At 32.1% G+C, this 23,491-nt stretch overlaps 1 protein-coding gene and 1 pseudogene across 2 annotated transcripts; one reads left to right on the top strand and one right to left on the bottom strand.

Moving 5' to 3' along the window:
• Nucleotides 1-3,601: 3,601 nt before the first annotated feature.
• Nucleotides 3,602-7,628, bottom strand: LOC108326687 (receptor-like cytosolic serine/threonine-protein kinase RBK2). 2 transcript variants are annotated; one of them, XM_017560300.2, is made up of 7 exons: nt 6,410-7,612; nt 5,674-5,925; nt 5,444-5,598; nt 5,124-5,203; nt 4,906-5,041; nt 4,664-4,813; nt 3,602-4,233 (listed from the first exon to the last, which is right to left on the bottom strand). In XM_017560300.2, the coding sequence occupies exons 1-7, from the start codon at nt 6,759-6,761 to the stop codon at nt 4,126-4,128; spliced, it is 1,233 nt and encodes a 410-aa protein (XP_017415789.1). In that variant the 5' UTR covers nt 6,762-7,612; the 3' UTR covers nt 3,602-4,125. The 2 variants fall into 2 exon arrangements, with proteins under 2 accessions (XP_017415789.1, XP_017415790.1); XM_017560301.2 differs by lacking the exon at nt 3,602-4,233 and having other exon boundaries at nt 4,665-4,813; nt 4,910-5,041; nt 6,410-7,628.
• On the top strand, nt 7,336-10,847 carry LOC108324618 (UDP-glycosyltransferase 88B1-like; annotated as a pseudogene).
• The last annotated feature ends 12,644 nt before the right edge of the window (nt 10,848-23,491 follow it).

Genomic DNA, 23,491 nt, shown 5'->3' with positions numbered 1-23,491 from the left:
ACCAACAAAGAGAAATATAATTATTTGTCTAACATTATTTTACAGATTCATACTCATACTGTTATGGGTGATGTCATATTATTTAATATTTGTCGTTATAAAATTATAATAAATTTATTTTTAAAATTAATAAAAAGGCAATAGATTATATCTTTTTGAAAACCATTACAATTTTCTTTAGTATTTTAAGTTATTTTGAACTTTTCATTATCTAAATATATTTTTTAATATATATTTTACAAAATCAATGTGATAGTTAGAAAAAACATGGTTAAGATGATAAAATGAGCTAGGTTTGGAGCAGCCTGTCAATAATTAAAAATAATTAGGATAAAGATTTTAATTCGTTAAATTGTTTTTGTCAGTTCTTCACAACCTAACGCACCAATTTGCAAGTCTAACCAAATAGCTTGCAACTTTTTAAAAAAAAAGTGTTATAGTGTTTTCTTTCAATACTTGGTTGCTTGCGAACTTTCTTGCTCAGACACTGTCATATCTTAAACTTTTCTCATCTTGTTTTCGTACTCATTCACTCAGCCACCACGATGTCGATAAAGCAACCACAACCATGGGTGTAGGTGCATCGCGAGCCAACAACACAACATCAGTGCATACGCGAGCTGACACCACCAAACATAAACATCTTAAAGGAGAGCAATGACCACCACCAGCACGACTTGATGAATGAAGGTGGTTTCAAATTAGTAGTGGTCACCCGATTCGAGGAACATGTTTCACATTTTGTCCTATTTCGCATTTTGCCCTATTTTCATGAACATGTGTTGATGGAACATAAATATACTTATCATCATGTTGTAATGGATTTGTTGTTGTGTATGATTTCTTAAAGTGTTCATGTTGTAATAGATTTGTGATTGTGTATGATTTCTGAAAGTGTTTATTTGAGATGTTGTTAAGAATCAAAATGTTCATCTAAGATCTAAGTGATAATGCCACAACAATCATACTTAGTTGTAGTCTTGATTCATGTTCTTTTTTTTTGTCAAATTTTTTAATTGTGAAATGTAGAGTAAGAATCTTTGTTCTGCCTTGCAGCTTTATGAATCATGATGATAATACTTGCTTAGTACATAAGAATATGAAACATAAATATTTATTGCAACACAAAACACTTCAACTAGTTTTGCATTTACAAGAAAAATATATCTCAAATTAGATATCGACTATCAAATCAATAAAAAAAAAATTAAAACTAGACAAGTTATGTGTTTCAGTCTATTTTCATTTGGTGGACTAGCCCAATCCGATCCGTTTTAAACCAGTCAAGGATGGATCAGACTAAAATAGGTTGAGCTGACTCACTTTGTCACCATCAAAACTCCAAATATAATATTATATCCATATAAATATAGTTACAAACATAATGTAATGTTTGGATTTGAAAATGAATTGTGTAAAGTGTATTTAAGGAAAGAAGGAGTTGAAAATGAGAGATTATTTGAATTAAAGGAGAGATGATGATAAATAAAAGGATTTTAAATAAATGTTTGTGAAAGTTAATCAGTCATGCAATAATTTTGGTAGATTAAAAAAACATTTTAATTGATAAAATAAAATAGTATCTCTTGATTATAAAAGTAATTTAAAATAGGTTTAATACATCATTTGGTTCCTACTTTTAGAGGTTTGGTTGAAAGTGATCCTACCTTTTTAAAAAGTTCAGTAAGACCCCATATTTCGTTAAAAAATGTTTAATCCGGTCTTTTTCACTCACGCCGTTAAAAACATAACGATGCAAATGCCACCGTGGCCAAACTGAGTGAGCTATATAGTTTGATGAATATGTGGCACGTTTGAAGAGGTTGCATTGTGTAAATCCTCTCTCTTGAGCTACTAGCTAGGTATCTTTTTGCAAGTGAAGAGTTTCAATGCATATGAGAGCCACAGTAAGGTGAAGAGAAATATTATATTTTTTTTCTTCTTGTATAGTGTAGACGTTGGAATCCAGAGAGTTAGAAGGGGTTCTTGATATTGACATTTAATGGTTTTCGTGGTACCTACCTTGGGAGGGAAATCATAATATGGTTAATACCAAGTGCATGAAATTGTTGTTGTGCATATGCTGCTATGTCCCTTGTTGATAGGTAAAGTACGCAAATGATATTCTGGGGTTGCATGGGTGGATTATAAGAATGGTGAAGGGTTACAGGTTAAGGTTTTCGTTGTGCAGATTTTAAATTTTGGGTCTATAAAATAGGTTTAGAGAAGCTAAAGGAGTTTTCTTTAAAGATATAAAGATTGATGAGAGAGGTGCAGAGGTTATCTGATGGTCACGGTTTTGTTGTTAATAAGCAATGATTCTTTGTTTTAGTTATATTGATGTCGTCCTAACAGTGAAATATCTAGTTTTATGGGTTTCGAAAATTATATTATTTTTGAGTTATTATTGAGTGGAATAGTATATAGGGTGATATAGGATGAAATCTGGAGGTGGGTATATAAAACTGGTGCATTGTTGGATAGTGTTGAGAGAAATATTCTCTCTCTGTCTAATCAATAGATCAATATCTCTCTCTTCAACCATTAAAAGCCATTTACGTTTCTCTTTCTCTACATTTAGTTCTTCAAATAGCCATTTACATTTCTCTCTCTGCATTTAATTCTTTCAGCCACGTATTCATCAAGATGCAGAGCTCACTCAGGTTTAGTCGATGACATTTGCACCATTATGTTTTTAACGATGTGAGCGAAAATGACGAGATTGAATATTGTTTAACGAAATATGGAACTGAACCTTTTTAAAAGGTAAGATCACTTTGAACCAAACCCCTAAAAGTAGGGACCAAATCATGTATTAAACCTTTAAAATATATTATTATTAATAAATATTATTAATAATATATTATTATTGTTAATATTATTATTGGTTGAATAATTTTAATTAAATATTACATTATAATAAAATTAACATTATTAACAAATAATTATTATTGTAATTAATATAATAAAAATAATTGGTGTGATCTCATATTCGAGACACAACAAATTCTCGCTTATGTGTACAAGAATGGAAGGATACATATATGACATCCACATGCAATTTTTCTCTTTCAAATACCTTTAAATCCTCCGTAAAAAAAACAAACTATTTACTAACAAATCCATCCATTTAAGCGAAACAAACACAACTAAGTGTAGATTGACATTATTAACTAGGATCTGATTTTTGTGTTAATGAAAGAAGGGAGAATAATATCTGGAGCGACCGATTCTTCGACCCACACGTGGTTGTGGGGATTCATATAATTTTTCTGTTTCACTCCTTCAACAACTCCTTCCACATTATACTTGTCATCTCACCCTCCCTCCCACTTTTTTATCCCGACCCAAATACAATTATTCTTTGTCGGATATTTTTGCTCAAATTTATTACACTTCCATCCAATTCTTTCAACATTTTTCTTTTTAATTTTACTATTGTCTTATTAGTAATTTTGTTAATAATAATAATAATATTTATACAGATTATTTACGAGCGAAACTGTGATTAATACTATTGAACGTATATTTATCCATTCCAAAACATTAATATTCAAGATTATGAATATTGAATTAGTATCTGGGTATGAAGACAATGATAAAAGCAAAAGTATATATATGATGACTATTTAATAAGAATTGTGCGGCCTCAATTCACTTAGCATATATCGTGTCTGTATGCAATGTGGTGCAGTTGATTGGTATGAACATTCCAAGAGCTACTAACAATTATTGAAGATTATGCACTTCCACTACTCTCCAACACAAATCAATTTTTTCGATCAAATGCTTCCAAGAGACCCAAATCTTAAAACAGATTTTGTTTACATCCGAAAGTTTATAGTGCCTTTCTTTTTGTGCTTTCCACGTAATGAACTTTTTCCACCTATTTGTAAGAATTATGTAAAGGAAGGGAGAGAAAAGGTATTTGTTTTTATTCAACAAATAATTTAGGTAGACCCTATTTTTCTATAAAGAATCTATTATGTACAGAGGTTGAAGGTTATAGAAGCATGCTGTTTTATGGGCTAGGCAAAGGCAAAATTTTGAGTTCCAGCAGAAAGAAGAGATGATAGAGACCACCTTTCAGCCTTGACGATCGTGTGAGTACTATGTTGAATTCAGCTATTCGGAATCATGAAGTTCTTCTCGGAAGACTCTTCTGAAGAACGGCATTCGGGTTTTCTTCATGCCCTTAAAGCAGCTAAGATTGCCGTTCAGAAGCTGTACAACCTGCACCAAAGGGTCACATGCTTCATAAAGGACTTTGTCATAGTCACATGCTTCATAATGGACCTTGTCACACATGTTAAGGTACACAGACACACAGAAGGGTTAGTGGGTTGACTCGCAGATGTTCTGCCCCTAGAAAAAAGTGGACCACATTACATATGGAACACATCAGTACTGAATGACATGTCATAAGCATAAAACATCATTTCGATTCAGCTAACTAATTTTTTTTATTATGTAATCAATCACTAATTATCCTCAGTCTAATGGTAATTACAGTTTTAGAATTTGTATACAAACAACAAATTTGTAAAAATGAAGTATTTCAAAGCAAAGTTTAATAAATTACATGTTTGGTAAAGACAATTAAACAAACAGTTTCACTGCAAAAAATCGACGTTGAGATTTGAAAAAGATAGAGACAACGTGCCTGTCTTGTAGAGGGGCGACGAATCGAGGACTGTTGTATGCACAAAGAAGCAGCTAAGAGCATAAGATTCATTTGCCTGGAGTCGAAGTCACCTGCTAGTGAAGGATCAATGAGCTCCATGATATCATTTTTTTTCAGCAATGGTTTTGCCTGAAAATTTGTTAGGATAAAAATAAAATCAAAATTTGGAGAGAAGGGGATGAAATTTGTGTGTAAAAAGAGTAAATAGTAAGATACTATACCCACAATACAAGGCTTTGCTGTGAATAATCAAGTGCTCGACGCCCACTCACTAATTCCAATAGCAACACACCAAATGCAAATATGTCTGTTTTCTCGTCCACTATGCCATGTAGCAAGTATTCGGGTGCAAGGTAACTGTAGCAGTAAAAATGGGACCAGAGTTAATAGGAAGCAGAAAAGCTTTTTTTACCAGAAACTAATTGCCAAGGTCACAAACCCGAAAGTTCCTTCAAATTTTGAAACCGTGTGGTGAGTCCAATTTTCTGGCAACCATTTTGCTAGCCCGAAATCACAAATCTGTTCAAAAAAATCGTAACGTTCCTGAAGTATTTTTAAGTCTATTCTAACGTACATAACATTGAAATTGATGTGACCCAAGGGAAGTTTCGTCCATAACATAATGGGGAATCTTCCAAAAATGGTTTGTCTATAAGGTAAATTCAAAACCCGAAAGAGAAATGCACTTGTTGTGATCAGTTATACAATCAAACATATAGAACTGAATCCTAAGCCTTCATTTGTGCATCCTTATCATACCTGAGGCTCAAAGTCCTCCGTGAGCAAGATATTGGCTGCTTTTATATCCCTGTGGATGATTCTTCTTTGACAACCCTCATGAAGATATAGTATACCCTTAGCTATTCCTAATGCAATTTTGTGCCTTGTACACCATGGTAGCTTCTCCTTGGAACCTAATGACCAACCAAATGATAATTTTGAACAAATATTGACTCTAAAAATGTAAGGGAGAAATTAACTACCATTACCATAAAGAACTGAAGCTAGGCTTCCTTTTTCAGACAACTCAAGAACCAGATACATTCCACCATCCACTCCATAGCCAACCAGCTTAGCAGTATTGGGATGGTTTACATGAGCCATTACACCGAGCTCTGATAAGAAATCCCCTATGATTTCATCAGCTGTTCCTCTTGTTAAACGTTTAATTGCCACTAGCTGACGATTTGGCAAACACCCTTTGTACACTTCAGCATAGCCACCTTTCCCAATCAAATTTTCTGCACCAACCAACATAAAATTAAGAATTTAACTTAATTACACTAACAATATAAATTGCACCAACCAACGTTAATTTATAATTTAATCCAAGTACACTGATAATATAAAGTGCACCTACCAACATAAATTTTGAATTTAATTCAAATACAGTAACAATATAAGCTTTTTTTTTCTTTCACATTATCATCTAACAGTCTATTTGGAATCTCGTTAAGAACACAATGTGCGCCTAAATAGTATGGTATTGGTAAAGGCTACATGAAGTTGATTCGCCATTAATGTGAAATTTTGAAACGATTTCCTAAAACTGACACACAAGGCGGAACACACTGTAGTCGAAGACTAGTATATACGATAACAATTTTTATTCTTGCAGCAGCCATAACTACTGTGATTTCTAATTCCTTTTCACAAAAAAAGATGATACGTAATTAGACTGAAAATTTAAACCAAGCAAAGAAATCCAATCATGTGGTTGCATACCTTGGCTAAATGAATTGGTTGCAACCTGAATCTCATGATGAGTAAAGATCTTCCACGGTGACCTGCAAGGGGATGCATTTGCATCCAAGAAACAACTTGGGAGAATGGTCTCCCTCATGCTAGTGCTCATTCTTTTGGAGAGCTTGAGGGCACCGAGAGGGTGCAACGTGTTCGTATGTTTCTTCGACCCACTTCTAAACAAGTGAAGAAATGCATGCCACCTAGAACCATGTTTTGAAAGGTCTTGAGATTCAGAATCCACTGCAGGCTCTTTGGAAGAACTTGATTCTGAATCCGAGCTCCTGAAATAGTCTTCCAGAACTGTAACGGGGGAATCCACCTTTTCCTTCATTTTTCTTTTTGTGACCAACGAACACAGAAACCCTCAAGTAAAAGAAAAGATATCACACACCCACCAGGAAAGTGAGAAATTTCATGATGAGGGCTAACTTAGGAACACAAAAAAATGGATTTTTTTTTTCAATGTTTCTTTCCTTTTTCTCTACAAAGTAAATATAAATTACAACACGACAAATCAAGGACAACCCATCAAACATGAAATTAGGCAGGCTTTCTAGGAATATCAAGGTAACCCAAGCAAGGAGAGTAAGAGAGGATGCAAAAATATCAAACGGAAGGACATTGCCCAAAACGGTTGTATCCCAGAAAAATAAATAATGGAATTTGGAATTCGTATCTTGATTTTTTCTCTCTAGAAAACCAATTAGGTAAAAACAGGGGAAAGACAAGGAAAGCTTCCTGAAGTGTAAGAATCAGAGAAGCCCAAGGGATAAGCCAAAGCGAAAGAGAAAACCATATTTTGAAGAGACCCAAAACATACGTATCAGAAACAGAAAGATTACTCTGCATCCATACAGCGACACAGCATCTTAGAAACTCGCTAGGTGAATCGCACAGAAACTTGGATGATACAATACAGTGAAAGGGGAAGAGTAAAACACAAGTTAGGCAGCCGAGTAGCACAGAGAAAAAAATCCGATATTGTTTTCAACTCAAAGAAGAAACAGAGGAAAGCAGAGGAAGGGACAGTGGAGAGAACAGAGACAGAAGCATCAGAGGTTGTTTGGTTTACTTGGCCACCCCGCTTCAACAAACCACTATCATTGCCCTTTTCAATCTTGTCCCGCTACTAGTCACAATGTTTCTTTTGAATTTGGCATATAAAAAAATAGTATATCTTGCGGCCCGAAAAAAAGTAATAGACGGTAGTTAAATAATATTTTGGAGTCTAATATCCGTTACGCAGATTTTCGTGCCATAAATAAATAATTATTGCTATCATAGGTTGTGGATTTTCATTAGGCACCTTTCGAGATAAGAAACGAAAGTTGAGGCGAGGGTGAGGATTATGATTATGCTTTTTGGAGTTTGGATTGTAGAAGAAGATAGAAGAGTTGGCAAAGAAAATATGGCTTTGGCCATGCATACCAAAATGACTTTTATATAATTCTTCGTATACTTTTTGTTTGACAAAATTTATTAAAAAGTTGTTTCAATATTTTATTATGTAACAAAATTATAGTAACGATATATGAAACATCGTCCTTATCCTGGTCAGAGTCAGAGACGCCTATGTTGTTGGTCTCTTCAAGGATACGGCACGTGCAAAATGGTGTTTCTTTATTTCATTCTCAAACATGGATTGATTGCCCAAGTTGTTATATATAATCAGATAATTGCATTAATATTTAGTAAAAGTTATATTGCTAGAAAGAAAAATAATAAACATGATATAAAAGAAATAAAGAAAAGACAAAGGTAGGTTTAATGTATGGAAAATTCTACTTATAATTCTAAAATAATATTTTATACCCTAAGAATATACTCACGGAGAATATATATGAAAAGAGAACAAAAGTTGTTAGATCAACCCTATCAAATACGCCTCATTCCGTCACAGTTGATTCAAGTGCGTAGAACTTTGTTTCTTCATTTTAATTATTAAAGACAAGAAGTTAGTTATAGGTGTGGCCACACCATAATTCTGGTCATTATTATTGACATTATATGAACACTGGTAGGCATTTATTATTTATTTAAGAAGGGAAAAACAAATGAATTAAGTAATTAATTAAGAGGATCTGGTAATGAAGTGTGAGTTGCTTGGTGATGAAAATGTGTTATCTGGAAACAACGTAACGTTGTACCAATTCCGCAAGAGTATAAATATTATACTCGATTCGCTATCATTTCAGCGTAATTAACACAATCACTACGCACAAGCCAAAACCCTCAGCCAAGAAACTCAACCACTTATTATTATTACTCACCATTCTTCACTACTCCCAGGCTCCACCCTCAATCATTTCACCCTATTAAACTATTTTTTTTTATCTGTTTCCATGTTCCAAGTATCAGTTTTTCTAAGTAAAATAATAGCTAGTGATTATGTTTTTTTCGAATCTGTAGTGAATCTATTTTCGTACGCTTGAATTCTCCATTGATTGAGTTTTAAGGTGTGTCCAAATTGACTTCGTCAAGACAACAAAAAATGGCTACTTACTTCTCTCATCCAAAATTTCAATTTTTTCCTCACAAAAAATGTAAGCATTGTGTTATTATTATTAATAAAAATAATAGCTCATCGTAATTTGATTCAGTCTACATTACAAAAATACGTTGAGTTGAATTAATCTACTAATGAAAAAAAAAGAGAGATCTTAGCTTCTTCTATCCAAGAGGATCTTAGTTAATTTTTTGGTATTGAATTTTTTTAATATTAACCAAATATAATATATAAAATAAACTAACTATGATAATTATGTATATATTCTAACTTTTTAAAACAATAAAACCTTAAAAATTCTATAATAAAAACATAATATATATTCGGTTCCGTATAAAATTATAAATATATTTAATTTTTAATACAATAAAAAATTATAGTACACATTTTTTAATTAGATTAATTTTTTTAAAATTTTATTAATAATTAAAATGATTAAACTCATATTATATATAAGGCTTAAATGCTTACTTCGTTCCCATGTTAAGAGGTGAATTTCTATTCAGTATCCGGTTTTAAAAATGCTTCTATTTTATTCCAAAGTAGTATAAATTGTATCAATTAGATCTCTTCCGTTAAATTGACATAAACGGAGTTAACTCCCTGCACTTTTTCTTCTCTCTCCTCTGCATTTCCTGCAATGTTCCAGCTTTTTCTGTTCTTCTTCCTCACTTTTCCTGCTCTTCTACTCTCATGCTCCTTATTTTGGAGTATTTTCTTCTGCTCCTCTCATGTTAGATTTTTCAGGGGAGGGTTGTTCTCTCGCTTAGATTGCGGTGATGAAGGTGGTGGTGATGGAGGAGCGTAAGATTGGCGGGGGAGAGAAGATTGATCTGGCGAAGGTGGCCACGGAGAAAGGGTAGGTGGAAAAGGACACAATTGTAATGTATCCAACACCAGGCATAGGCCACCCCAAGCTCATCCAAACGCACCGTTTCAACATCACTATCATCCTCACGGGCCTCCTCGACCACCCCACCATTGAAGCCTATATCCGCCGCATCACCGCCGCCCATCCCTCCATCTCCTTCCTCCGCCTACCCCACATCCCACTCTTTGCCTCAACCTCCGTAAGCCTCGCCGCCAAAGCCTTCGACTTCATCAAAGCAAATGCTTCCAGTGTGGCCACCTACCTCTCCCAAATCTCCCAAACCTCCGCCATCAAAGCCTTCTTTATCGACCTTTTCTGCACTTCCACCATGGAATCAGCTTCTTCCATGGGAATCCCAGTCTACTACTTCTTCAGTTCCGGCGCCGCCGTTCTCGCGCTCTTCTCGTACTTTCCGAAACTCCACGAAGAGAGGAGTGAGTCGTTTAAGGATATGGTCAGGGTGGATTTGCGCGTGCCGGGCAATGCGCCTCTGAAGGCGGTGAACATGTCGGAACCCCTGCTAGATGGCTACGAGGAATGTCTGCGATGGCTGGAGGAACAACCGAGCAGAAGCATGGTGTATCTGTGTTTCGGAAGCAGAGGATGATGGTGATGAATCAGGAAGCAGCAAAGTCAGGGGATCAATTCGACTTGGCTTTAGTGTTGCCATATGGGTTCCTTGAGAAGACCAAGGATCGAGGCATGGTGGTCAAGGCCTGGGCACTGCAAGTGGAGGTGCTGAGTCGTGAATCGATGGGGGTTTGTGAGTCACTGCGAGTAGAACTCGGTGTTGGAAGGGGTGGTGGCGGGGTTGCCATGGTTGCATGGCCACTGTACGCAGAGCAACACGTGAACAGGGAGGTGATGGTGGGAGAGATGAAGGTGGTTATTGCGTGAATCAGAGGGTAGGATATGGGTTTGTGAGTGCAGAGGAAGTAGAAAAGAGAGTGAGGGAAGTGATGGAGACAAAGGAGATCAAAGAGAGAAGCTTCAAGCTCAAACAAAAGGTAGGAATGCCAATGGGACTAATGAGATTATAATTAGAGAATCGGTGACGACTACAACTGGCAAATGCAAAACATTCATGAGTCATGAACGTGCATTCTTCCTTAGCATTAATTTAGGTAGTTAGTTTCATTACATGTCAAAGGAGCAGAAGAGCAGGAAAAGTGAGGAAGAAGAATAGAAAAAGCTAGAACATGGCAGGAAAACAGAGGAGAGAGAAAAAAAAAGTATAGGAAGTTAACTTCGTTTATATCAATTTAACAGAAGGAATCTAATTGATACAATTTATACTACTTTAAAATAAAATAGAAATATTTTTAAAATCGGATACTAAACGGGAAATTCACCTCTTATGGAACTAAGGAAGCATTTAACCCTATATATAAATATATATTAGAAAAAATATAGAAATAATGTTTTTATGCTTACATTATAATTTTTAATTTTAAAAAAATAAATAAAAGGACATACGTCTGGAAAATACGGAACAATTGAAGGTGTTTGCAGTGGTCACGTCATGGCCTTTCCATATGTTTCTTGCGCACCGTTTGGTGAATAACTTTTTTATCCATTGATATCCAAACTAGAGACCACAGTGATCACAGTTACATGAGTTCAAACAAAACAAATTAAAAATAAATAAATTATGTCAGTTCAATGCAACATATATATTTAATACAATAGTATTAAACTAAATTGAATATCATAAAATCTTATCTTTATTACTTTAATGTTCTGTTAGTAACAAGGAAAAAGATGAAATGGATAAAAGATCACCAATAGTTCATAAAGTACGAAAAAAAAAATAAGACATTTGATTATAAATCAATAAAGAAAAGACAACAAAATTAGTATACGGGATATAATGCAATTAATTCCAGAACTTTTTCTTTTTCTTATAAGTTAATGCCATCGGTGTCTTTATGTAAAAATTTTATTAAAAAACATGGAAAAATCATTCAAAATGTATGATAAAATTATATCACATGAGTAAAAAAAACTTATTATGAATAAATAATTCGATTTATTTTAATCTAAACCGTTTTTCCTATTTGCTAAACCATATAAAGCCTAAATTACAACGGATTGAATCCATCTCAACTTTGTTTATTTTTATTCTTTTTTTTTATATTTTATTTCCCTTTATATGAATAAAATGTAAAAAGTTAGAAATGATTAAAATAAAATTGGTTTAAAAATAAAAATGTACTAATTCTTTTAAGATTTTATTTCATCTCTTTAAACAATCTGATTGTTACTCAATTCATGTTTTGATTGGTGTAACTTCCCATTTTAATAGTATAAAATTATCAAAATGAAACATTACATAGATGCTAAAAGAACAACTAGGTAAAACAAACATCCTTCAAATAAGAGATCTACTTTTGTTGATCTATCTAACAACTCATCTATTTCTCCTCACCTCTAGGTGGAATAACTGAAAAGGTGAATCTTTAAGCTCACACCATTAGGTGATCATCGTAAAAGAGAAACAACATACAAAGACAAGCAACAAAAAAGCAAGAGTAAGCTAGTTTACAATTGAGGAACGATATATATATATATATATATATATATATATATATATATATATATATATATATATATATATATAACTCATTTAAAACATGTTAAATACAACAAACATATCACTACACAATTATCAAACACTTTATGCAGGACACTTATTATGAATGGACTATCCGGACTTAGAATTATTGTCGAGGTATGGCGGGTTGTGCACTTTTGGTGGCTTCTACTGCTTTGCAAAGTCATTGCCAAGGGTTTCACCCTACCACACTCACAAAGTTAGTTTGTTCCAGGCCTTGGAGCATACTAGAAGCCCCTAAGACTAAGACCTCCCGCTACTCCTCATGACATGGATCAATCCTCTCTACTTGAGAATGAAAGACCATTGGAGTTTCAGGATAACCCCCAAGACTGAGCTTCTGCATTCATTCTAAAAATACTTGAACCTCACCAAGAAGATTCACTTTGGAACTTACTTTCATCACTTTGAAACCACATACTTTCACTTTGAATCTCAACTCATGACTTTGATGTTCATAAAACTCATACACAATCATACATCATATCCAATTTAACCAATACATAACTCAAATAATTTATAAACAACGAAAGAAAAGGGCATACCAACAACTTGGACCAGTCGCTTATCGCATACACTTGCTGAGCGACCACAGAGTTCCCTCGCACAATGACCCAGCTCGTTGTGCAAATACACAGACAGTATCCCCAGACCTCAAACCACTCGCTCAACGACCCAGTTCGTTGTGCGAATAAAACTCACAGTGGTTCCAAACCCCAACCTCTCGCTCAACGACCCAACTCGTTGTGCGAAAATAGAAACAGTGGGTTCTGCTCACTCACCTCTCGCTCAGCGCACTAAATCTGTTCGCTCAGCTAAAGCTCATTTACTTAGCGCACCAAGTCTGTTCGCTCAACGAGACTGCATAATTTTGCAGCACCAAAACTACAGAATTTGCGCATCTCAACCCTTCCTGACCACTTTTATGCATCTTTCCCAACTTCTAACACTCCTACATTGTATTATACCATCAATTAAACTTAGACAACTTCATACAAACCATCATCAACTCATTTTTAAGTGACTACTACAAGGTTCTACTCCAAAACTTACCAAAATCTCACTTTATAGCCTCAACTTGGATTCTACTAGTTTTAGCTTGTTTTTAAACAAGTTAAGGACTCTAACAAGTCCCAAAAGACTCAATAACATCAACCAAAATGACCAATTACTCACAGAACTCCCAATTCAAGTTTTCACTAGTCCAACCCCAAGAATTTAGTTCTAAACCAACATTGACTCTACCTAATTACCACCACATACTCATAACTCAGATTCTTTCCATTTTAAATGTTTAAGCAAGTCAGAAAAGAGCTCCTAAACACTCCCAACCGCATCAAACCAGTTCATCACCCCTTCCTCACCATTTCACTACCATAAACCTCCACTTAAACCAAATAAATTACAACCAAGACTAACTCTTTTTCCTCTAACAGTTCAATCAACACAATTCACTTCATCAACATCAAATCCAACCTCACAAACATACATACAACATATTCAACATGTTATACAACATTCATTATGACTCAAATCATCAATATCACCCAAATAGTTCAATTATCACTAACACAGAATAACATTTTTCATCCAAACAATTTAGTACTCACATAACATTAAGCTTATACCACACACTTCAATTAAAACACAATTATTTAGCTTCCCTTATCTCTCAAAGAAACTACCCAACTCTAAAAATGTTTTGCCGATTACTTGAACCGCAAGGAATACCTAAACGAACCTACAAAACATAAAATTGAAAACGGACAGAGTCCTTAGAACTCTAGATGAATCAAGAACGTATAGGAGATGTATGATTACACATGCAATAGTCCAATATTCCTCTAAAATAGATTTAGGAACGGAAGGGGAAAAAATGAGTCGAAACTTACTTGCTGTATTGAAGAAATTGATCTGGTAGAAACGTAGACTTCGTTGTCGTGGTCGATTATGTACCTCCTGATCGTTAATGAGATGACTCAGGAGTTAGAACTCTTGGAAGGAAGATAGAGAACTCTAGAAAAATGGTTTATAGAGAGATGATATATTTTAAAATAATAAAACTCGTTTATAACAAAACTATTTATAATAAAACCGTTTAATATTAAAATAATCGAGTATCACTATTTTCAGACTACCACCACTTCTAAAATACTATTTTCTGGAGGTTAACAAGGAGTTAAATTTGGACAAGGTTAAATCATATATAGGTTTTTGTAAACATGGGTAATATTTTTTAATAAAGTTTATATTAGAGTACATATGTCACGTTACTTACATAAATACCGTTATTTATATAAGTAATGTCATTAATTTTTTTTATATATCTTGTAAATACATATTAATGGAGAAAATATTTGAAATATTAATACGTGGAGTTATCTATATAACCTATACAATTAAGTTAAACACTTATTTTAATAAATTTAGTATTGAAGTAAATTTTAATATTGAGTATTTAGATTTATTTAATGTAAAGACCTGAAAAATAGAGTGTTATAGAGCAGATTGATGTATTAGAATAATGATATCGATTATTTTACTTTAAAATAATCTGATAATATAAAATGAGATTTTATAAACTCTTTTAATTATTCTAAGAACACTTCATCTCTCTAGAACTCTATTACTCAGAGTTCTCTGACTTCTCTCTACAAATTCTCTCTACTGAGTTTTCTGTTCAACGATCAGGAAGTGCCTAGGCGATCCTGGCGTTGAGGGCTCGAGTTTGGACCGATCAATTTTTCCGTTCCTTAGCTGGTAAGTCGTCTCCCTTTTCTGTGTTAGCAAAATGATGAAGATGAAGTTTTGATGATGTCCAAATCAAGTCAAGAACAAACAAGACTCATGAAGAATGATCTTTGAAGACTTGAAATCTTTTGTAATAATTGTATGAACATAGGAAAATTAGTAGTTTTATGTATGCATTCAAAAGTGATGTAAAAATAAGCCATAAGCAAAATTCTGTGCAGTGTTAATCGATTAACAGAAGGTGTTAATCGATTATTCCAGTGAGCCATGAAGAAGCCCAGCAATGTAGTGTTAATCGATTAACAGAGGGTGTTAATCGATTAACGTTAATCGATTAACAAAGGGTGTTAATCGATTAACATAGTGAACGTTTGAAAAACTAGCCGTTTTTAGAGCCGTTGAACTATCCGTTGGGTTGTTAATCGATTAACCACTGTAGTTAATCGATTAACACAGTGTGAAAGGCTGAAAACGAAAAATGGAAGAGTCTTTGGATGAGTCTATAAATAGACTCTCATTTCCTCTCAACAAAGACTTGAGAAACTCTTCCCTTGTGCTCAAATACTCAGAAACTCTTGAGAATTGTGTGCTCTTGCTCAGCTAAGGTAACTCTGTCTGTAGAGTTGGTGATATACTGCTACGGTGATAGAGGAATAGCTGGTTCATCCTTGGTGTGTCTAAGGAGGTGTCTGGAAGAGGAAGTTCATCCTTCGTGAAGTATTCGGAGGAGGTGTTCATCCTTCGTGAAGTATTCGGAGGAAGTGTTTCATCCTTTGTGAAGATTCAAAGGAGGTGTTGTTTCATCTCTTGTGGTATCAAGAGAGGTGGTTTCTACAAATTGTATCTTTGTGATTGTAGTTTGTAATTGTTTTGTGTTAGTGAAACTGTTTATCTTGTTTTGAGATAAGCGACTGGACGTAGGATTGGTAAGATCCGAACCAGGATAAAATCATCTGTGCAAATTTCTCTCAACCTTACTCTCTTTATTTGTCAATATTAATTGCTAAGTAAGTTTAATTGAGTAGAAATTAAAAGGCACACGTTTGTATTAAAACCCCTCTTGGTTTGTTATTCCACGCTAACCATTCCGCTGCAGCCGCTCCTGACATTCTGTTCGTTCTTCTCTGTGCTGTGAGCATGCAACCATTCTGTTTGCATGTGGTTGGTAATTATTCCTTCCATTTCTAGCTCAATTTAGGTTCTAAGTGTGGCTCTCTATCACCAATTGGTGATTTGTAGGTTTCTGTGTTTGGGACTGTGTAACTCTGAGGTAAGGAAAGCTAGGTTGTGTTTTTATTATCAATTGATGATTGTATGTTATGAATTCTGTGATCAGAGTGCTGTGCAGCTAGAATTTTAGCTTGTGAATGTATGTTCCTAACTGTTAAACTAATGGAAACTGTGAAATTTAATTGATGAACTGATTTGGATTAATTTGGGTGCTGTGAGGTGTACAAATTGTTGATTGTTATTGACTGTGATTATGTAATTTGAGATGTGTGTTGTATGAGAGTGGTTGTGGTGACAAGGAAGTAAAGAGTAAAGTGTTTTGGACTGGTTTAGTGTATTTTAGAGGAAGTGAAGTAGTGAATTTGAGAATTAGTGGGCAAGGGCTGTTGGTGATTGCTGGGATAGTGTAGATAGGTCATTTGGGACTGGTTTGAGTCTTTGAAATGGTCAAAAACAGGTTCTAAGTGGTAGAATTGGTTTTGGGTCAATAAGTTGATGAATTGGAGGTTTTAGAGTAGAGATTGGTGCATAAACCCTTTAGTTTGGTGTTAGGAATGTTTAGAATCCTTTAGTTAGGTTTAATTTAGCATATACATCGAATTAGGAGTGTTAGAAGTTGGCCAAGTTGAGTAGGATTGGTAAGGAGTGGTTGAGTTGTGTAATTCTGCAGAATTTCGTTCTGCAGATTATGCAGACTCGCTGTGCGAATGGATTCGCATAGCGAGTTACCTTGGCGAGGTGCTCTATGCTAATGTACTCGCATAGCGAATGGGCGCGCTGTGCGAGTGATATGAGGGGGTTGCTCTCTGTTTGTCAATCCGCATAGCGAGTGTAGTCGTTATGCGACGGGTTGGGGTCTGGAACCAATATTCAATTTATTCGATCAGCGAGAGGGTCTCGCTTTGCGAGTGCTTGAGGGGTTCAGTCTCTAGATGAGACTCTGGTGTAGCGAATTGGGTTGCTATGCGAGGATTTGGGGTCTGTAGCTTTTTACCATTTTATTCGTATAGCCAGTTTAGTCGCTATGCGAGAGAACCAGAGTAGTTGGTATCTGTCTTTGGTTTTCGCAAGGCGAGTTCGGTCGCTGTGCGAGAAGTTTAGGGTCTCGCTATGCGAAGGTGTGCGCTATGCGAGGGGTACGTTCTAGTTCAAGACTTGTATGTTCTTATGTTGTTTGATATGTATCAAGAAGTGTTGTATGAAGTAAGTTGAAGTGGCAACAAGTAATATAGGTTATAATTGTGGCATGTGGTAATCAAAATGGTAAAGTTCAAGGGTGTTTATGGACGTAATTCCATGATCCTCAAGGAGAGGAGACATGGTGGTGCCCTATGTTGTGATTTAAAGTGGAGTCTTTAGTCGAGATTCAAGTAAGGTTAGAATGAATGCAGGAGCTCAGTCTTGGGGGTTATCCTGAAACTCCAATGGTCTTTCATTCTCAAGTAGAGAGGATTGATCCATGTCGTGAGGAGTAGTTGGAGGTCCTAGTCTTGGGTGCTTCTAGTATGGCCCAAGGTGAGTGATAACGGACTAACCTCGTGAGTGTGGTAGGGTGAAACCCATTGGCAATGGCTTTGCAAAGCAGTAGAAGCCACCACGAGTGCACGACCCGCCATAGCTCGACAATCATTCTAAGTTCGGACAGTCAGCGTTAGTGTGTGTTATGTGTGAAGGGTTTAAGTGATGTGAATACATAATATACTTGTATAAATTCTATTGATTTTGGTATGAGTAGTCTTTGTTTAAACTAGCTTACCCTGTTGTGTGCTTATGTTTTGTATGTTCTGCTGTTCTTCTTCTGCGATGACCATCCTTCGGATGTGAGCAGCGAAAGAAGATGTTTCCTTGGAGCATGCATTGGATGGAGGTGATGCTGCTGCTGAGTAGTGGTGTTGGGGTTCTTTAGATCCTTGTAGATAGTTTTGGAATAATCTTCAGTTTGTAAATAAAGTTTTAAATTTATAGTTGTTTTTGGATGACTGTAAAGGTATCACTTTATGTTTAGATGGATAACTGTACTATTTTATCATGTATGTTGCTTCTCCTTATTATAGTTTATACTATATATATTGGGATGTTACATTTAACACCATAAAATTAAAATAAAATCACTTAATAATATTTCCATCTATTAACAAAATACTGCTTTTTAGCAATTTATTTTGTTCCTAATAGGATATACAGGTTTTTATTATTTTGCTCTTCCATGTTAAAAGCTTATTTTAAGATCTTCATCTACTTTTAGCATAATATACACTATATCTCATATTTTAATATTTAAACTTAATTTTTAATATAAATCAAAATCATTATTTGATGTAAATATAATTATAAATAAAAAATATTTTCTTACTAAAATAAATTTATTTTTTACTAAACCATAAATAAAATTAATGAAAATTCAAACATTAATTATATAAAACAATTTTACGGACTAATTAATAAATTAAAAATGAAATACACCATTTCAATATTAATCATAAAACTCAAAATTAATAAAATTTCAATTCAAACTTGAGGTAGTATATTATATCATTCTAGAACATTTTTTAGGTTCTCTATATTTCATTAACTTTTTGTGATGACAATATTTTTTTCCTCATAGTATTGATATTTGAAAATTTGATAGGATTTGAAGGTGTTTCGTTTTCTTTGTCTATAGTTTTCATACATTTTTGTGAATTTTCAATAGAAGGGAAAATAAAATTTGGCATTAAATTTATTATGGTAATTGGGGAAATATTAAGAGGATTTGAAGAATTTGTAATAGTATTTGAAGGATTTGAACAATTTGTCAAATAATAATAAGCTTACTATTTATAATTATTTGGATCCATTTTATAAGAAAGAAATAAAACAGGATTTAGAAATTAGAAGTGTGATTGAGATTAAAATACCATATATATATATATATATATTATTTAAAATATATACTTTTAATTTCTTACCCTTTCTCCATTTCCAGTATCACATGTCTATTATTATTTACCTGTTTTAAATTATGTATGTTGTTTTGTTCTTGGGAAATTATTTAATTTTCTTTTCCAATATCACTCCACATATCCAAAACCAATATATATATATTCAACATGATCTATAAATGGATTTGAAAAACAGTGATTGAGAGGATTTGAAGATAATTTTTTTTTTGTTGTTTATTTGAGTGAATTTGGAGGTAAATAAGAGTGAATGTAATTTTTTTTATTGTGTCACGTCAATAAAATCCTACACTAATTCTCACAAACTTTACTTTCAAATTCACTCTCACTTACCTCCAAATCTACTCAAATAAACAACAAAAAAATTTACCTTTAAATCCTGTCAATCACTCTCCCTCAAATCTATTCAAGTAAACAAGACCTTAGAACTCAACACGAGTTCATTACTTTGATGCTTTAACAATTGTTTACTTAAAATAACTTTTCTATTTTACATCTGACTCAACTTGACCTGATTGTTGTTTGTTGAAGTAGATGACTCAATTAGAGGTAAATTAAAAATTTATGTGAAAGTTCATAAAATACTTTTACTAATTATAAAAAATATACCAAAATATTTATTCAAAACACAACATTTCATAAATATTTTGAGATTATAAATTTCAATAATCATTTCACGTGTTATCAATAAATTTAGTGAACTTGTAATTAAAATTAATTATTCGTTAACATAATTTATTTTTAAAAAAATCTATTCAATTGAACACATTAATTTTAATATAATAGTAGTCGACAATAATTGATAAATAATTTGTCTTTTGATACTCAAGAAAATAGAAAGAAAAAAAAAAGATTTGTGATTTGGGTTAACTTTCATCTAACATAATTTTTGGTTAAAGATGCCGATGATAGGTAAAATTGGAGTATAAAGCACTTGTCAAAAATATTGGAGAAAAATTGTTTTTATTTTATGGTTCAAATTTCTTTCTTATTTTTTAATTTTTTAAAATTTTAGATTCTTTACCATAGAGAATTATTTTTATTTGCCGATATTAGATAAAATTGAATTTTTATGTAAAATTGTGATATATATATATATATATATATATATATATATATATATATATATATATATATATATATATATATTGTGTTTTTGTAGTATTTGATTTTCAAGTTTAATGTTTGATGTGAATCGTTTTCATGTTTGATTTGGGATTCTTGAGTTGTTGAAAAATATCTTTAGAACTAGTCTTGAAATTAAATACTTAGTGAATGTTTGTATATAGTAATAGAATTTGGTTCATTAATAATTTTAGACTCTTGAAATTATTGTATGATTTCACTTGTTGAAAGAAGGTTTTATGAATAATATTTGAATATTATTGTGAAATGATTTTACATAAATATGAAATTGAGATAATTTAAAATGCATGAGAATAATGAAGTGGTTAAAGTTTAATCTCGACAAATTCTAAATACACTAGTTATGTTAATTTTTTGTTATATACCAACTTTGATAAAAATATAAAAAGAATTTCTATTGTGTTTTTGGAACATTATGATCTAATCAGGTTATTGAATCTGAGAGTTGTTATATCTTACACAAATCTTAAAAAGAATAATACTTGTCATTTGTTAGTGTGATCACTTATTTTTCATTAACACTTATAATGATCTTTGAAATAGAAAAAAAATGTTATTTCTAGTTAAAATACTTAGTTAACACAAGAATGACATAATAGATTCTGACGGTTTTAATATAAAGTTTTTTGGGATTTTATGTAAATGTGAATTATATAAAATAATTTTAGAACACTTTAACTATTTATATATATTGGTAAAAAATACTAACTAAAGAAAAGTTAGAAAATAATATTAAAGAGATGATGATTTAAAAATATATAAAAAAAAGTTATTTTAACTTAAAAGACAAATTATTATTCTTAAATAATTTTAAACTTTATCTTCTAATTATTGAATTACAAAAATCACTCGGGTCCTAAGCAAAACTTGCGTGTATCATTAGAAATGTGAACGAGAGTGGACACATTTATAAGACGAATCATCGAAGGCTTATTGTGGTTTGTTTTACGTCAGATTTATATTAGGTGGGTGATGCTTATTTATTAAATAAATCACTTTTAAATTAATTGGTTAGTCAATTAAAAAATAATTAAGTCACTTATAAAATTTTATGAATATGACAGATTGGCTTACTTAAGTAATTATAAATAATAATTTAATCTATTACAACTATTATTATATAAAGTTATTTTTGTAATATTTCGATATTATAAAATTATTCTATTTTTATTCATATACTTATATTAGTATTTTTTAAAATTCTTATTCATATATAATATCCTAAAAAATAATCTATCAACTAAACTATAAATTCTTAAAAAATTATAATAATAAATGTATTACAACCTAATATACACACTATATATATATATATATATATATATATATATATATATATATATATATATATATTTATACAAAAATAATTAAAATGAAATAAAACTTTTTCATCTCTCTTATTCTTCTTGCGACTGTTTATATATGTTTATGTACATAGTTCAGTCATCTGTTCATAATATTTATTGAAATAAAGATAAATTATTGAAATAATTTTTATCTTAAGAATATATATATATATATATATATATATATATATATATATATATATATAAATTATTAAGTTACACCAATTGATTTTAACTTAAAATCTAATATTCAACAACCATATAGATTATACCTGAATTTATATATCAAGATATTAAACAGTAGAATATCAATTATATATTCCATAAAATATGTTATAAGTAAATTTTACTAAAAAACTGATATCTAATCCAATATTCAATACTTAATACAACTTAAGTCGTACATCTACATATATCACAATATATAATAATTTTTCTTTATCTTTTAGTCACTTTATATCTTAGTTTATGCTCAAACCATTAACGAAACTCTCTGAGATTTTTCTTACAACATAGATGTCAATTCTTAATATTCAAATCAAACAACAATTCACACATCATTCCGAATGATCACAAGTACACACAATTCTCATCAATTTTGAGAACCATATTCATATAATGATATTTTTACTTGAGTAAAAAATATTTCATTTGAGCAAAAATATGATATTCAAGAAAAAATAGGATAGAAATTAAGATTTAAGTCTTCACTCTATTTTCACTTGAGCAAAAATTCCTCACTTGAGAAAAAAAGAAAAAAAAGTCTCAACAACTAAATCAAACCAAATTTTAAACAATTCAAATGATTAATAAAAACCATAATTTACTCAAACATCATTCTTTACTTATTTTATATAAAATCTTGGTCTCTTAACTTCAAGTATGTATATTTAGGCTTATATCAATTTCATAAACTATCATAATGAAAGATATATAAATATGTTATGCTTATCTAAATCACAATCAAAACTCAATTCAGTAGAATTCTATACTTCACATGCATAATGTTGTTGTACCTACTCACCCAGTAAAGAGGCTTAATGCACCAAAGTTTGGCAACTTCACTCATAATGAAGATTTAAGTCATATAATAAGTGTTGTTTCCTCTCATTTATGGGTGATTATTTGTCATTACTTCCTAGATGCCTGATTCAATGGACACTGACACAAACTTGATATAGAAAGATCGATCAGGGAGTATTACTTATTTAAACAATCTAGTACTTTCTCACTTACACTCTAAAAAAGATTCTTATTTTCATATTGACTTAAGTATTAGAAAGATTTTTGTGTAGGTGGATCTTCCCTTATCAAACTAACACAACCTACGACAAAACTATTCTCTTTTGATCTTGCCACATGTCTTATCGATACAAAATCCAAGCCTAGTAAGAACATTAGTCATCTTATCAATATATCAATAAAGTATCAACTTAAAAGCATTTTAAATAATGTTTCAAGAAACAAAACTCAATAACATTATAGTTGAAACCTTTACACAAATTTTCAAAAGACCTACGATAAAATATCTAAATATAACTAAATTTTAGTATATAATGAATCAAGTTGGGAAGATTCTTTTCTCAATTGATTTTAATAAGATTAAAGATAAAATCATCTGAAAAAAAATTATAAAGTAAATTTATAAAATAAATAAA

The sequence above is a fragment of the Vigna angularis genome, chromosome 3, assembly GCF_016808095.1.
Source record: "Vigna angularis cultivar LongXiaoDou No.4 chromosome 3, ASM1680809v1, whole genome shotgun sequence".
Lineage (NCBI taxonomy): Eukaryota > Viridiplantae > Streptophyta > Magnoliopsida > Fabales > Fabaceae > Vigna > Vigna angularis.
This window is presented reverse-complemented; position numbering and strand designations above follow the sequence as displayed.

Bases quoted from the DNA above. Each gene is read 5' to 3' on its own strand.
- LOC108326687 (XM_017560300.2), bottom strand. From the start codon at position 6,761: ATGAAGGAAAAGGTGGATTCCCCCGTTACAGTTCTGGAAGACTATTTC. The intron at 5,599-5,673 runs GTAATGGTAGTT...GTTGGTCATTAG, and splicing joins CCTAGCTTCAGTTCTTTATG to GTTCCAAGGAGAAGCTACCA. The intron at 4,814-4,905 runs GTATAGTATCTT...ACAAATTTTCAG, and splicing joins AGCAAAGCCTTGTATTGTGG to GCAAAACCATTGCTGAAAAA.